Here is a 16365-nt window from a genome sequence, read left to right as displayed (position 1 = left end):
GTTTCGCGAGTTTTCGAGGGGTCGGCAGTCAATTGAAGATGAACCTCTTCCCGGTTGGCGAGCAACAGCTGTGACTCCTGAAAACATTGATGCTGTGAGGAAAATGATCAAAGAAGATCCACATCTTATATTTTGCGACATTGAAGTTCATAGTCACTTAGGTCTTACTAAGAGATGTGCCCGTTGGGTGCCACATTCCCTGACAGAAAGCCAAAACACGAGAGTGGACGTGTCGTTTCATGCTCGAAAAATTCAATGAAGGGAAGTCCCAAGAGACCTACAATATCGTCACAGGTGATGAAACGTGGGTCTACCATTATGACCCTGAAACGAAGAGACAGTCTTCTGTGTGGTGCTTTCCAGGGGAGGAACCACCCACAAAAGTTGGACGAAGTCGGAGCTCTGGAAAAACGATGGTGGCAACTTTTTTCACAAAGATCAGGCATCTCACCTCTGTGACCTTGGAACACGTCGTACAGTCAATGCTGAATGGTACGTGAACGATTGTTTTCCAAAAGTCATCGCCACATGGAAGTCACAGCATCCAAAGTCTACGAGTGTGCACCTTCTGCTGCATCACGACAACGCATCTGCGCACAGGGATGCCAGAGTGATGGACTTTCTGGAGAAGGAAAAAGTGCGAGTGTTACCCCATCCCCCCTATTCACCTGACGTGGCAGCCTGTGACTTGCTTCTGTTCCCTAAGACTACGGAAAAAATTCGAGGGCAGCGCTTTTCATCGGATGAAGAGGCCATTGCAGCATACAAGAGTGACATCCCAAAAGAAGCTTGGACTGACACATTTTATAAGTGGTTTCAGAGAATGGAAAAATGTATACATGCTAATGGAGAGTATTTTGAAAAGTTTTAAACGTTTCTTTGCAAATAAATTTTTTTCACACTTTCTGCTAAAAATTTTTCGCATAGCCCTCGTACAACACAATGTATGCATCTTTGCATACTTGCACTCAACATTCTGGTGGTTACACCAGCGTTACACATTTTCATAGAGTTATTTCAAGCTTGCGTTAACCTGAGCTCTTATAATGATCATTTGTTGCATATGTTATCTAGAGAAACGCATTCCGGAAATTTCATTACACTACGTGAATTATTTTTTGTTGTTGCACTTTTTTTTTGTCGGAATGTTGTGTGTGTGTGTGTGTGTGTGTGTGTGTGTGTGTGTGTGTGTGTGTGTGTGTAAGTGGAGCAGCGCTTGTGGAATCCAAACTGAGTGAGGTGTTTGTGCGGCGCCGGCAGGGAGGGGCGCCCCGAGTGGACGGTGGACCACTTCCAGCAGTCGCTGCGCATGTCGACCTACCTGGTGGCGTTCGTGGTGTCGGACCTGGAGCACGTGGACTCGGCCACGGGCGACAACACGACGCTGTTCCGCGTGTGGGCGCGCCGCGAGGCACTGCTGCAGGCGGGCTACGCCGCCGTCGTGGGCCCCGGCGTCCTCACCTTCTACGAGCGCTTCTTCCAGGTGCTCTACCCGCTGCCCAAGCTGGACATGGTCGCCATCCCGGACTTCGCCGCCGGGGCCATGGAGAACTGGGGGCTCGTAACCTACAGGTGAGCTCGTGGGAGGAGCCAGGGACCTGGCTGCCCTCCATGTACCTACGAGCATTTCTGTCTTCAGGGCCTCCCTTAGTCTAATCATACATCCTCAATGACCTAACACTGCAGGATAAGCAATACACTGGCCAGCCGTGACGTTCTTGTTGTTGTTGTTGTTGTTGTGGTCTTCAGTCCTCAGACTGGTTTGATGCAGCTCTCCATTCTACTCTATCCTGTGCGAGCTTCTTCATCTCCCAGTACCTACTGCAGCCTACGTCCTTCTGAATCTCCTTAGTGTATTCATCTCTTGGTCTCCCTCTACGATTTTTACCCTCCACACTGCCCTCCAATGCTAAATTTGTGATCCCTTGGTGCCTCAGAACATCTCCTACCAACCGGTCCTTCTTCTTCTCATGTTGTGCCACAAACTCCTCTTCTCCCCAATTCTATTCAATACCTCCTCATTAGTTATGTGATCTACCCACCTAATCTTCAGCATTCTTCTGTAGCACCACATATCGAAAGCTTCTATTCTCTTCTTGTCTAAACTATTTATCGTCCATGTTTCACTTCCATACATGGCAACACTCCATACAAATACTTTCAGAAACGACTTCCTGACACTTAAATCTATACTCGATGTTAACAAATTTCTCTTCTTCAGAAACGCTTTCCTTGCCATTGCCAGTCTACATTTTATATCCTCTCTACTTCGACCATCATCAGTTATTTTGCTCCCCAAATAGCAAAACTCCTTTACCACTTGAAGTGTCTCATTTCCTAATCTAATTCCCTAGCATCACCCAACTTAATTCGAGTACATTCCATTGTCCTTGTTTTGGTTTTGTTGATGTTCATCTTATGTCCTCCTTTCAAAACACTGTCCATTCCGTTCAGCTGCTCTTCCAAGTCCTTTGCAGTCTCTGACAGAATTACAATGTCATCGGCGAACCTCAAAGTTTTTATTTGTTCTCCGTGGATTTTAATACCTACTCCGAATTTTCTTTTGTTTCCTTTACTGCTTGCTCAATCTACAGATTGAATAGCATCGGGGAGAGGCCACAATCCTGTCTCACTGCCTTCCCAACCGCTGCTTCCCTTTCATGCCCCTCGACTCTTATAACTGCCATCTGGTTTCAGTACAAATTGTAAATAGCCGTTCGCTCCATATATTTTACCCCTGCCCCATTTAGTATTTGAAAGACAGTATTCCAGTCAACATTGTCAAAAGCTTTCTCTAAGTCTACAAATGCTAGAAACGTAGGTTTGCCTTTTCTTAATCTTTCTTCTAAGATAAGTCGTAAGGTCAGTATTGCCTCACGTGTTCCAATTTTTCTAAGGAATCCAAACTGATCTTCCCCTAGGTCGGTTTCTACCAGTTTTTCCATTCGTCTGTAAAGAATTCGCGTTAGTATTTTGCAGCTGTGGCTTATTAAACTGATTGTTCGGTAATTTTCACATCTGTCAACACCTGCTTTCTTAGGGATTGGAATTATTATATTCTTTTTGAAGTCTGAGGGTATTTCGCCTGTTTCATACATCTTGCTCACCAGATGGTAGAGTTTTGTCTGGACTGGCTCTCCCAAGGCCGTCAGTAGTTCTAATGGAATGTTGTCTACTCCCGGGGCCTTGTTTCGACAGGTCTTTCACTGCTCTGTCAAACTCTTCTCACCTGCTTAATACGGTGTTGGTCCACACCTGGAATGCAATGCAGCAGCAATATCGATTCTGTGTTACATGGAATCGACAAGTGCTTGAGACGTGTCTAACATTCTGCGTGGTATCTGTTTGCGTGTTTTTTAGGGAATTGACTAGTTTGAACCTGGGACCTGTTGCTGGTAAGGAGACGCCAGACCACTCATGACATGTAGAGTTCAGAAGAGTTCAGTGAGACTATCGATGATATAATCAACTACTTAATGATTTCAGCATCAGCTCCACTACATTCCCTGTAAAAGAATCTTAATACTAACCAAATTTAGTGGAAGGGGTTCAAGGCTTTCCTATTTTTAGTTAGCTAGTAAAATAACATCTAAAAAGCAGTTAAGTTTACCATTGGAGTTTTTAATCTAGTCACAAAACATTGTTTATAAATTGCATTATTTGTAAAAGGAAATATTTTAATACAGGAAGATGAAAACCAACTGTGTTCAACAAAAATGTGAACGAATATTCCCTGAATGGGTTTCCAAGTTCAACAATGGATCGAAGGATGACCTATGCCATATCCCATCTATAATCTAGGTTTAAATTAAGTTTCATAAAAGAGAAAACTATCAAAAATGGTCTACAGTGACCCTCAATTATCTTTAATTACTTATTTAACTTGCCATAAGTTACAGTGGCTGATGTGGCTTCTCAATAATTATATAACAGAAAAATCATCGCTTTTCAGATTTTAACTTCAAGTTGCAAATGTGAATACCATGAGGTTTAATTGACGATCGACACTAGTATTATGTAAAAAGGGGATGTAAGACATGAGACTTCTGCAGTTCTGAGTGAAGCTTTATGCGCTGTTATGCGGCATCGCGTGCGTTCATTACCTTGACGGTGGTTAGGCAGCGTCAGGGGCGGCTGGTGGCGCAGCTCCACACACCTCGCCGTCTCGGAAGCAACTCTCTCGAACTTCTCCTTACTACAACTTACCGAGGTTGGTTTAAGAAAAATGTATCTGACTGTGTTTTCAACTGACCGATCAATGTCTCAATGTTACCTTAAGCTCCGCCTACAAAAATAATGTCTATCCAATGAGAAACGTTATACTTTTCGTGATGGGGCAATGTTTTTAATGTTTGCTACATAACAGAGACGTGTATAGTCTCACGCTAAAACTTGCAGCTGGTGTGGCCCTTTTAGTGTTATCGTAAGATCTATATTGTTCTTCTGGAGGGCTCTATCTTTTAACACGGGCTTGGGGGTGGTCCTGGCGGTCAGCCGGCGATGTGGGTGTCCGTCCCTTATCGTAGGGCCTTCTAGCTTAACACGGTTCTGCTCTCGGCTTCTGTTCTCGTTTCTCCCCTCGGAACTGCGTCTGTTTCACGGTGGGAAGGTATGACACGCATTTAGGCGCTCTTGTGTTAGTCTGTGGTATTCCATTTGCTCACTCGTTGATCGTATTACTTTGGTTAATTTAATGTCGGGATTTATTCGGAGCTATGTGACATACTGCCGGATTTGCTATCATGTCAGGGTTTTCATGGAAGGTGTTGGATTTGCCTGACACCTTACAACATGTCTACACAAAGGTCATGTTGGACCTGTGACCGTCAAGGTCATCTGGCCTCACAAATAGAAATTATGCGAAATTAAAGCACCTGTCAAAAGTTCTATGAGAGATTCTTTTAACGAATTTGAAAGCAATATTTTATCCCCAGATTCTAAAAATAACCCCAAAAAATTCTGGCCGTACGTAAAATCTATGAACGCCACAAACAATTCAATACCTTCTCTTGCTTACAGTACGGCTAATGTAACGGATAATGATGAACACAAGGCCGAAATTCTAAACCTAGCCTTCAAAAACTCATTTACGATAGAGATCTGCAGCACCATTCCCCCTTTCAATTATCAAACAAACGAAAGGATGGCTGACATAGAGTTTAGTGTATCTGGGATTGTAAAACAGTTAAGATCCTTAGACGCCAGAAAGGCATCCGGCCCAGACGGTATCCCCGTAAGATTTTATGTTGACTATGCTACAAATATAGCACCGTTCTTATCCGTCATCTATCAGAGATCATTGGAACGGCGGAAAGTTCCACGGGACTGGAAGAAGGCCCAGGTCATAGCAATCTATAAACAGGGTAGAAAATCGGATGCACATAATTACCGGCCAATTTCCCTGAAATCGTTTTGTTGTAGAATCGTGAAACATATTTTGTGTTCAGACATAATGACCTCTCTAGACTCTGAGAAGCTCATCTGCATAAACCAGCACAGTTTTAGGAAACAGCGGTCATGCGAGAAACAGCTGGCCCTCTTTGTGCATTGTATACAACAGGCTCTAGATACCGGCTCCCAGGTTGATGCCATATTTCTCGACTTTCGAAAGGCTTTCGACTCAGTTCCGCACTGTCGCTTGCTACAAAAAGTGCGCGCTTACGGTCTGTCCAATGACATACGCGGTTGGATAGAAAGTTTTCTAACAGACAGGAAGCAGTATGTCGTCCTGAACGGAGTAACTTCAACAGAAACAAGAGTAACTTCAGGTGTCCCCCAGGGCAGCGTAATAGGCCCGCTGCTTTTTACGCTTTACATAAACGATGTGGTTGATGGTATTCACAGCGGCCTTAGACTGCTTGCCGATGACGCTGTTGTCTACAGGTAAGTAGTATCACACGAAAGTTGTGAACAAATCAATGAGGATTTGCAGAAAATAAATGCGTGGTGTAATGACTGGCAGTTATCTCTCAATATTAGTAAGTGTAACCTACTGCGTATAACAAGGCGAAAATCCCCATTAATGTTTGAGCACAAAATAAATGATCAGTCTTTGGAAGCGGTAACATCAGTGAAGTATCTGGGTGTGACTATTCGAAATGATCTCAAATCGAATGATCAAATTATACAGGTAACGGGCAAGGCGAACTCTAGATTGCGGTTTATTGGTAGAATCCTGAAGCGGCGCAGTCCTTCAACAAAGGAAATAGCTTACAATACGTTAGTTCGTCCCGTCTTAGAGTATTGTTCATCTATATGGTACCCTTACCAGTTGGGTCTGATTCAAGAAATTGAGAAGGTCCAAAGAAGAGCGGCAAAATTCGTGACTGGTACACTTAGCCATCGCGAGAGCGTTACAAATCTCATAGAAAGTTTGAAGTGGAACACACTTTCAGATAGACGACGCGCTAAACGGAAGGGGCTGCTCACTAAATTCCAAAATCCAATCTTCACCTAGGATGTAGAGCATATATTATTACCACCAACTTTCAAATCGCGTAATGATCATCATTCAAAGATAAGGGAAATAAGAGCTCGTACTGAGGCGTTCAGACAGTCGTTTTTCCCTCGCGCGATCCGCGAGTGGTACAGAAGGGGGGAATATGACTTTGGCGCGAATTGTGCCCTCCGCCACACACCGCTTGGTGGCTAGCGGAGTATATATGTAGATGTTGATGTAGGACGTTAAACGTTAAGTTTTCTTGACATACAGCATATAGTATACACAGTTAAATAGTGTCTTAACTTTTTATTTCTATGTATTGTGTGTCATCCTCTGTAGGATCAAACTGAGGAGCACGTCCCTCTGGTCATGGAATGAGTCAGTGCATGAAGTTGTAACAAGAGAGTGATATGAATGCTATGCAGACGACAAGCCATAAGTTAAATAAACATAGGCAATAATATGACACATGAGCTAGCTTACTGTCTTAATTTTTCCACGAGTTGCTGGACAGAATACTACATTTGGTGTCGAACTATCATTTTCTGTAATAGTAGACAAAGCAGCGTGCAGTTTTTGAAGAAGATCCCAAACGTGAGCTTTCGACTACATCTTACTGTCTGCCTCAACGCCTTGGAGCTTGGACTGTTCAGTTTCACTAATTTATGCCCATTCCGTGTAATCAAACTGTCAGATTTTGTTTAACTGTGTGTTAGAAACTGTAAAAAGGAGTCTTACTGTGATCTAACTTCAATTTATTTTCAATAAACCACGTATTTTTGTCACGAACTATATTATTTGATACTGTGTCAGTATTGCACGCAACATCCTTCACTACGAAGCTCACGTCATCAGCAAACAGAAATATTTTAGAGTCACCTTTAATAGTAGATGACGCATCGTATACATAACAACCAGTAATGGCCCATCACCGACCCCTGGGGCACCCACCATTTAACTGTGCCCCACTGGGACTGCACGTCGTAGCCGTTCTCAGTATTGTGGAAAACGGCGTTTTGCCGTCGGTTCTTCGAGTAAGAGGTGAGACAATTGTGAGCTGCTCCTTTTATTCCGTAACAGTTCAACTTTTGCAGTAAAATTTTTTGATTTGTTGTTGTCGTGGTCTTCAGTCCTGAGACTGGTTTGTTGCAACTCTCCATGCTATTCTATCCTGTGCAAGCTTCTTCATCTCCCAGTACCTACTGCAGCCTATATCCTTCTGTATTTGTTTAGTGTATTCATCTCTTGGTCTCCCTCTACGATTTTCACCCTCCACGCTACCCTCCAATACTAAACTGGTGATCCCTTGATGCCTCAGAACATGTCCTACCAACCGGTCCCTTCTTCTCTTCAAGTTGTGCCACAAATTTCTCTTCTCCCCAATCCTATTCAATACCTCCTCATTAGTTATGTGATCTACCCATCTAATCTTCAGCATTCTTCTGTAGCACCACATTTCGAAAGCTTCTATTCTGTTCTTGTCCAAACTAGTTATCGTCCATGTTTCACTTCCATACATGCCTACACTCCATATAAATACGTTCAGAAACGACTTCCTGACACTTAAATCTATACTCGATGTTAACAAATTTCTATTCTTCAGAAACTCTTTCCTTGGCATTGCCAGTCTACATTTTATATCCTCTCTACTTCGATCAACATCAGTTATTTTGCTCCCCAAATAGCAAAACTCATTTACTACTTTAAGCGTCTCTTTTCCTAATCTAATTCCCTCAGCATCACCCGACTTAGTTCGACTACATTCCATTATCCTCGTTTTGCTTTTGTTGATGTTCATCTTATACCCTCTTTTCAAGACACTGTCCATTCCGTTCAATTGCTCTTCCAAGTCCTTTGCTGTCTCTGACAGAATTATAATGTCATCGGCGAACCTCAAAGTTGTTATCTCTTCTCCATGGATTTTAATACCTACAAAACAAGAAACGTGTTATTTTGCAAAGCAAAGTTGCTACTCACCATACAGCAGAGATGCTGAGTCGCAGACAGGCATGACAGAAGACTGTCAGAAATAAAGCTTTCAGCCATTACGGCCTTCAGCAACAACAGAGCTACACACAGACACACACAGACACACGCGCGCACGTGTATGCATACGCAAACACACAACTGCAGGCTCAGGCATTTGAAAGCACACTGTGAGCAGCAGCGCCTGCTGATGGTGGGAGTGGTGACTGGGTGGGGGCAAAGAGGAAGCTGATGTGGGGCGGGGAGGGGGAGGGGGGAGGGGTGAGGGATAGTGTGGTGGGCGTGGCGGACAGTGAAGTGCTGCAGGGCAGGGGAGTGTTGGGGAGGGCAAAAGGAAGGACTCAGCACCTCCACTATATGGCGAGTAGCAACTTGGCTTTTCATAGTATTGTTACGCCATCCATCCTGGATTTTCCATTGTTCGAAACATCTCATTTTTTAAATTCTTTCCACTCTGTTTATCTGTTGTCACATTTAAAGATGAAACAATATGCTAGATCTAGTGCCCCACTGCAGACTCCTAACTAAGGTACGAGCATATGGGGTTGGTTCCCAAGTATGTGAGTGGCTAGAAAACTTCTTAAGTAATAGAATCCAGTACATTGTCCTCGATGGTGAGTGTTCATCGGACGTTAGGGTATCATCTGGAATGCCCCAGGGAATGATCTTTTGGATAGGTTGGATAGCAATGTGCGGCTGTTTGCTGATGATGCTGTGGTGTACGGGAAGGTGTCGTCGTTGAGTGACTGTAGGAGGATACAGGATGACTTGGACAGGATTTGTGATTTGTGTAAAGAATGGCAGCTAACTCTAGATATAGATAAATGTAAATTAATGCAGATGAGTAGGAAAAAGAATACCCCGTAATGTTTGAATACTCCATTAGTAGTGTAGCGCTCGACACAGTCACGTCGATTAAATATTTGGGCGTAACATTGCAGAACGATATGAAGTGGGACAAGCATGTAATGGCAGTTGTGGGGAAGGCGGATAGTCGTCTTTGGTTCGTTGGTAGAATTTTGGGAAGATGTGGTTCATCTGTAATGGAGACCGCTTATAAAACACTAATGCGACCTATTCTTGAGTACTGCTCGAGCGTTTGGGATCCCTATCAGGTCGGATTGAGGTAGGACATAGATGCAATTCAGAGGCGGGCTGCTAGATTTGTTACTGGTAGGTTTGATCATCATGCGAATGTTACGGAAGTGCTTCAGGAACTCGGGTGGGAGTCTCTGGAGGAATGGTGGTGGTGTTTCCGTGAATCGCTACTGAGTAAATTTAGAGAACCAGCATTTGAGGCTGACTGCAGTACAATTTTACTGCCACCAACTTACATTTCGCGGAAAGACCACAAAGATAACACAAGAGAGATTAGCGCTCGTACAAAGTCAGTCATTTTTCCCTTGTTCTGTTTGGGAGTGGAACAGGGAGAGAAGATGCTCGTTGTGGTACGAGGTGCATGGTGGATTTCGGAGTATGTATGTAGATGTATATGTCTCCTTCGACTCCTCGGGTATCTGTGTGCGTAAATGTTCTTGAAGCAGTCCCCCTGTACGAGAGTGTAACACTGTAGATCCTGCGGTTTGTACATCCTTTGAAAACCGTTATCCATTCAAAATTGCTCGTCGTGCAGTTGTCACGAGCCCCTGTCATAATCAACATCACTGTTACTGAGCATTTGCACGACTTTTTTACCATTGTAAAATATATTTTTGTGTGAGATTCTGCGGAGTGTGACATGGCTCCCATTGAGACAGGTCCTGGTCGTGCAGGGGTGACCAAAGTGAGAGCATTTGTGCCAATTGTGCGGACGCTTCCAGGGAGCGCCTGCTGCTGTTTGACAACGCGGTGTCTTCGGTGCTGGCGAAGCGCGACGTGGCGTCAGTGATCGCGCACGAGCTGGCCCACCAGTGGTTCGGCAACCTGGTCACCATGCGCTGGTGGACCGACCTGTGGCTCAACGAGGGCTTCGCCACCTACGTCGCCACGCTCGGCGTCCACGACGTGAGTAGCTGGTGGTGCCGCCTGTGGGGCGGGCTCTGTGACCTCGGCTACCTCTGCCTGTGGACAGTAGAGTGACCTACTGCACATCGTAACGTATTTCACGGAATATAAGACACTACAGACTATAAGATGCACCTTAGTTTTTAAACATTTTTTAAAAAAATAGTAACATTTTATAATATTTTTTAGTGACTGCAAATCTAGATTTAAAAAATTTTTAGTGTACAAAACCGAACTGACCTTTAAAATCCCTGAAAATCATCATCTGAACTTCCTTCTTCCTCTTTCTCTTCGTTGTCGTCGTTGTTCTCTTCACATATAAGGTGGCACTCACTGCCATCGAGAGGGTTACTTATCTCACACTTGTTCAGTGATTTAACCTCTCACTTTAGACCACGCCTATGTTACTCACTGACACACTTGTTCTATTGTAGGTCGTTTTGAAGCTGTCTTCGGCATGAATACATGCTGGGTTGCACCCATCATCCATTTTTTCCATTCCTCTCTCATACACTCTGTAACACCCCTCCCGTCACTTACCTGGTTTTGGCGCGTTTTCACCCCAGGTAATTGACTAACAGATCAACAGAGAGTGGAAAACTACCGCAATGTCGGATAACGCAAAGAAAGTAATAAGGCACTGTGACTCCTGATTGAACTGCGGTGGCAGTGTTGACATTAATTGGTTCAGAATTGATCCCTTTTAATTAAAAGTGGGTGCACATTGATGTTATATTCAGCTATTGCACTCCAGATGCAAATGTTGAACATAAGATTAATTAAGAAAGTGACTTGAGATTTCAACTACTTGATTGAAAACAGAAGAAGTCGATTAGCACATATTTATTTTAACTCACTACCTTGAATCATCATATTACATGACTCTCCCAACAGGCAGTGGTAATAAATTGCGTTTGCGTGGAGTAAAGCGCGATAAATCAAAAGTAATTCCGATCGACTGACCCATGCGTAATGCGAAGTGCGAGAAGAATTCTACAATACACGACCCATGAAACCCTCACGGAAGCTTTGCCGACGTGATCTAACAAATTAATCAGTGGCCTAACTAAAGCCAGAGCGGGCGCAGTATCACCGAATTCAGCGTGGCAGGGTGGCGTCGTTGTGTGGACGTCGGCCGACCTCGTGGTGCTGGAAGGCTGTGTTCGTCTATTCACTCCTAGCTATCTTGCTCAGTACATAGCTGAACCAAAACTTCCTATCTCCAAGCTCAATCGTTCCCTTTGCTAAGTCCTAAACTGCAGAGATGCTCACTCTTTCTCAGGCAAGCTGAGTCAAGAACGCACTCTAGGCAAGCTGGGAACGGAAGACCACTACGGAGACTTCTCCCAGTCCGCTCTTCGCCTCGGTTTGCCCTCCAGCAAAACCACTTACGCCAATTGCAGCGCAAGTCGCGTTAATTATGCGTCGCTTCCCAGTGCCGACCAATGCCTGCTCTGGGAAGTGAACAAATTCCCACAAAATTTCCCTTCCTCTCAACTTCTGCTATTTAGCTCCTCCCAGGCCACCCAACAAGGTTAGAATCTGCACAAAACACCAATTTTTCCGGAATTCTGACTCCCAGGAGAGAACTTCAAATTCGTTGGTCCTACGTTCCCATCAGAAGCCGGCGTATTTCATTCTGTCACTGTTCACCTGCTTTACTTCAGACTCTGCGGATCGTGAATTCAGCGTGAAGTTGCTATAGTCACGAACACGCATATTTTGGCCTCTGTTGACCGCTCCACCGTAGCTTTGCGCGGGTTTCTCACATATTTCACTGAAAACGGGACGACAGGCATTTATCAACAGGTGTACCGTTTTCCGTCTGCTTCCCAGTACACCAGCATGGGGTCAACCACCCCCTCACTGTCACTCATCTTAAGGCAGCTAGAGGCCGCGCCCCGTTACCGCTTCCTCAGAGCTAGAGCCACCCTAAGCTGCCTATTGTCGCTTCCCTTCGCCGCTCTCCAGCCCGGCCGTGGTCAGCTGTGAATATTTCCTTGGGATAAACTAGCTTCCAGTAAATCGACTCGTTTCCACAATGTTTTCATGTCGCATGAATTACTTTAAAACCATCACCCAACATTAATTATTCCAATAGATCCATACTATACCCTCTACAAGATGCATTGTGCCATGTCAGTCATTTTTGTTCAGCCCTACGTTTCACTCAACGTGAGTTCGGCGATCTTTAATGACTTCATGTAAGGGGCACAGTTCTTGCCATCTTACAACTCTTTCAAATGGTCTATTTATCGAGACATTAACAGGTTACAATTGTAAACAAAGTCCTTCCCCAATAACAGCAAGCTCTGTATTTCCCTGTCTCAATTTCTCTTTCACCGAATTTCCCAAATGACTGCTAAACTAAAGTAGCACGAGAACTCTTCTTCAATACAGCACCTTTCCTTCTCTCCCACATTCTGTTGGACCACAATTTCACACCGGTCTCATCCATCCAATCCTTGTCATGTACGTCAACAACACCGGCCCTATTTCACAACGTTTCGGCGGCATTGGTTTGCGCTGGAAAATGATCATTAGCGCCTTTCATGGCAATAGTTCTGCTACTCAGCACATCAGATGTTAGAGGATTTTCGTCCATGTTTGCTATCTGGCTTAGTTTCGCACTGGTTTTCTTTCGATTTTGAATAGTAAAGCGATGCAAAGATAATATTTTCTCTTTCTACTCTTGCGGCGTTTTCTGAGATATTATCGTTTTAGTTCGCATGCCAAGATCATAACGCCCTATAAACTTGTAGCACGAACGAATTACTCCCTCAAAGTCTCTCAAGTTCCACTGTAGCGCAAGCTTACGGGCGTGTATTTGAATCATTCTGATGCCATATCACCGTGTCCTCGAATACATTTCACTACGTCATCTCCCAGTTTTATCCATTTTGCTTTCAGTCCTGTATTTCCACATATGGTCTTCCTCGTTTCTTTCAGTTCTTCCTTACTAATCCGCCAATCGCCATTTTTTCTGTTGCCGGAGGGCCGAAATGCAGATCAGCTGCTCTGTTTGCATCTTCTTCTGCGTATGCTATTACTTCAAATTTACAGCCCGCATCGTACGAATACCTTTTATTTTTTACAATACGAAACTAATGAAACTATTGTACTGTTATCGGTAACAGAAATGAGTTTCAGTTGAAGCTCCCTGACATCGTAGACTGCAGTGACGCGATGTAACGTACACGTGGGGCACACACAATACTCGTTAAAGCCTGTACTATGGTAAGTGAGCGGGGTTCACCTAACGAGAAAGGATTTTCGTATAGATATCGACCGCGTGTACCTGAATGGTGGCAAATCAGACTTACACCCACTCTGTAATAACAAGGATCCGTCAAGTAAGTTCGAAATGCAATTACACGTCAGGATGGACCAAAAGCAACACTGAAGATGCTACCAATTTAATAATAATACGATCGCCAGCCTAATTAGGCATTAACTGAGTTTCTTCCCTGTACAAGTTAGTGTATATTCACGCAAAACAACACGTAGTAACACTGCATAATATAGTAGAATTTTAGAACCAGAAAATCTATTGAACTGATAGTTTCACGTTCTGTACTGATATGGAAAAACCATGAATACATAACACTACACTACAATCTATACTACAAAACTTTATATTGTCTATTAACCTGATTAAAATCGGGCATAGGTTACCCTATAAATAGCACTTTTGAGCCACACACAAAATGTCAATTTTAATTTTGGCTTTTATACTGACTTTAACTTTTGCTGGTCAAACCAATTTAGAACACTACAGACTTCAAATGAATAAAAGGGGGGGGGGGGGGGGGGGGGTTCGTGAAGCTGTTATGATCACTGTATTAAAAAAAATTGATTACTGAAATTATTATGCGTTCAAGATTTCCAGTATATGAGTTACTAGTCTTTTTATCTTATTTACTGCTCATTTAAATACCTTTACATCTGTCTCGAAATAATTAAACTTCATTACTATATCGTTATTAAAGTTATTTTTCAACTTCGTTAGACCTTCATTATTCATTTACTGGTTCATTAACAAAACAGTTATTTATACACCATTCTAACATAGCTAGGCCTGCAAGTAATTATTATTAACACAAAATTTAAGGTTTTATTTCGGGACACTCGGATTGCAAAACATTAGGAAAGGACCCTGTCTATGTTAGTTGTGAGGATAATTAAATGATGGGAAAGTTCTGGTGAAATTTAGGTTATTATTGCATAGTTCACTGTCTGATCCATACGAATACAATACTAAAAGTTTCAACCTGCTAGTATCGATGCGGCGGTTGGCGGGCGGCGACATGGCGAGGCACAGAGCGCACATACAACCACAGCTATGGCTCTTGTCGTATCGGCACTTTAATTCTTCTTAGCGTCGCAATACTTTTCCATTTAGTGCCTATGGAATTTTGCCATGCTGTGTGGGCGCTGGAACAGCATATCCGAGGCTCAGTGAAGCTACGTCTTCCAGGAGAGCCTCCTCGCTCCAGAAGGTGTTGCTCAGACCAGTGCCAAACTCCAACTCCTACTGTGTCCGTTGTGCCGTGCAGCGCCCGCGTGAATTTTCCCGCGCTCGCCTGCCATCCACCTTTTACCGCTCCCTGACAGTCCGGGTATTCACCCGAGGTTTTGCATTCTACATATCCTAGCACATTGCCTACGTATGGACCAGACGCAATTTTCAACATCTCACAATAGTTTCAACATTTGTTACATTTCAATTCTATTACAATATTGCTTGACATTTGACATAAACATTAATATTCACATTGAAACTTATTTACAGTTTTCTTAACACAATGACATGAAACAAAAGAAAAGAAATGAAATCAGAACATCAATTAAACTAGTTTATCGAAAAATCAGATGGAAAAAATTTACTTATATGTACAGTAGTACAGCGTCGTTGTTGTTACAGCGACACAGGCCAGACAGTGTTGTGGGTTTGTTTGCAGTGGCCGTGTGGCAGGCAGGCAGGCAGGCAGGCAGTGGCAGCGAGCTCGTGTATCCCCGCAAAACAGCTCGTGTTCGTCGCGTCGATACTGAAGCGGACTCAGAAGGTCCGCCGTCTGATGATTTCACCTGCTTGTTTGATAGTGTACTTACGCCAGATCTCCAGGAAGAGTTTTTCTCTGTATTCCATCGCGGTGATATACTTGATATTGTGGCTCGTTCTCCCTGCCACAAATCGCCTGGCCCCGATGGCCTTCCCAAAGAATTTTATGTTCGATTTTGGCCCCTGACAGGAGATACGATAACTTCCTTGGTGAATGAAGTATTCCACGGAGGCCTTCTCTCTCCCAGCTTTAACGTTGCTGAAATCTTTCTGATACCCAAAAAGCCGGGTCGTTTGCGTGTGGATCAGGTACGCCCGATAACCCTCTTCAATCATGATTATGAAATAGTGGCGCGAGCGGTAAATAGCCGACTATCGGTATTGTTGCCTACCATCATCGCGAGCCATCAAAGTTGTCTTCCGGGTCGTACTCTCCTGACTCCCGTTGCTGAATGTCGTGATATAATTTCGATTGCTTCCACCATTCCCGTGCCAAGCGCTTTCCTTTTCATTGATTTTCACCAAGCGTTCGACCGCGTTAATCATGGACTCCTTGTGCGAGTATTGACGACTGTTGGTTTTAACGATGCTGCACGACTTCTGTTTAGCTCTCTAATCACTGGTTTTCAGGCGTCCATTGAGGTAAATGGCCGTCTTACTTCCGCATCGCGGTGTGTCAGGGCGTCATTCAAGGGAGTCCATTATCCATGTCGCTCTACGTGCTGTTTCTGGAACCCTTATTGCGAACTATAGATGCTGGTTTGCGTGGCTGGTCTCAGTTGGGAGAAAGGCTTACCATTCGTGCATACGCTGATGACGTTATGGTTCTTCTCCGTATCCATGATGATATACCATTGCTGAAGGAAGTTTT

The 16365-nt window shown here is 43.9% G+C and overlaps 1 protein-coding gene across 1 annotated transcript in view; it reads left to right on the top strand.

Annotated features, from left to right (window-relative positions):
- LOC124718885 (aminopeptidase Ey-like) overlaps positions 1-16365 on the top strand; it is a 209084-nt gene that overhangs the window by 83540 nt on the left and 109179 nt on the right. Inside the window, exons 5-6 of the mRNA XM_047244525.1 lie at positions 1261-1572; positions 10249-10432. Coding sequence (XP_047100481.1) covers positions 1261-1572; positions 10249-10432 — 496 coding nt within the window. The remainder of the gene's footprint in view (positions 1-1260; positions 1573-10248; positions 10433-16365) is intronic.

Source organism: Schistocerca piceifrons, chromosome 10, assembly GCF_021461385.2.
Source record: "Schistocerca piceifrons isolate TAMUIC-IGC-003096 chromosome 10, iqSchPice1.1, whole genome shotgun sequence".
In the NCBI taxonomy this organism is placed as follows: domain Eukaryota; kingdom Metazoa; phylum Arthropoda; class Insecta; order Orthoptera; family Acrididae; genus Schistocerca; species Schistocerca piceifrons.
This window is presented reverse-complemented; position numbering and strand designations above follow the sequence as displayed.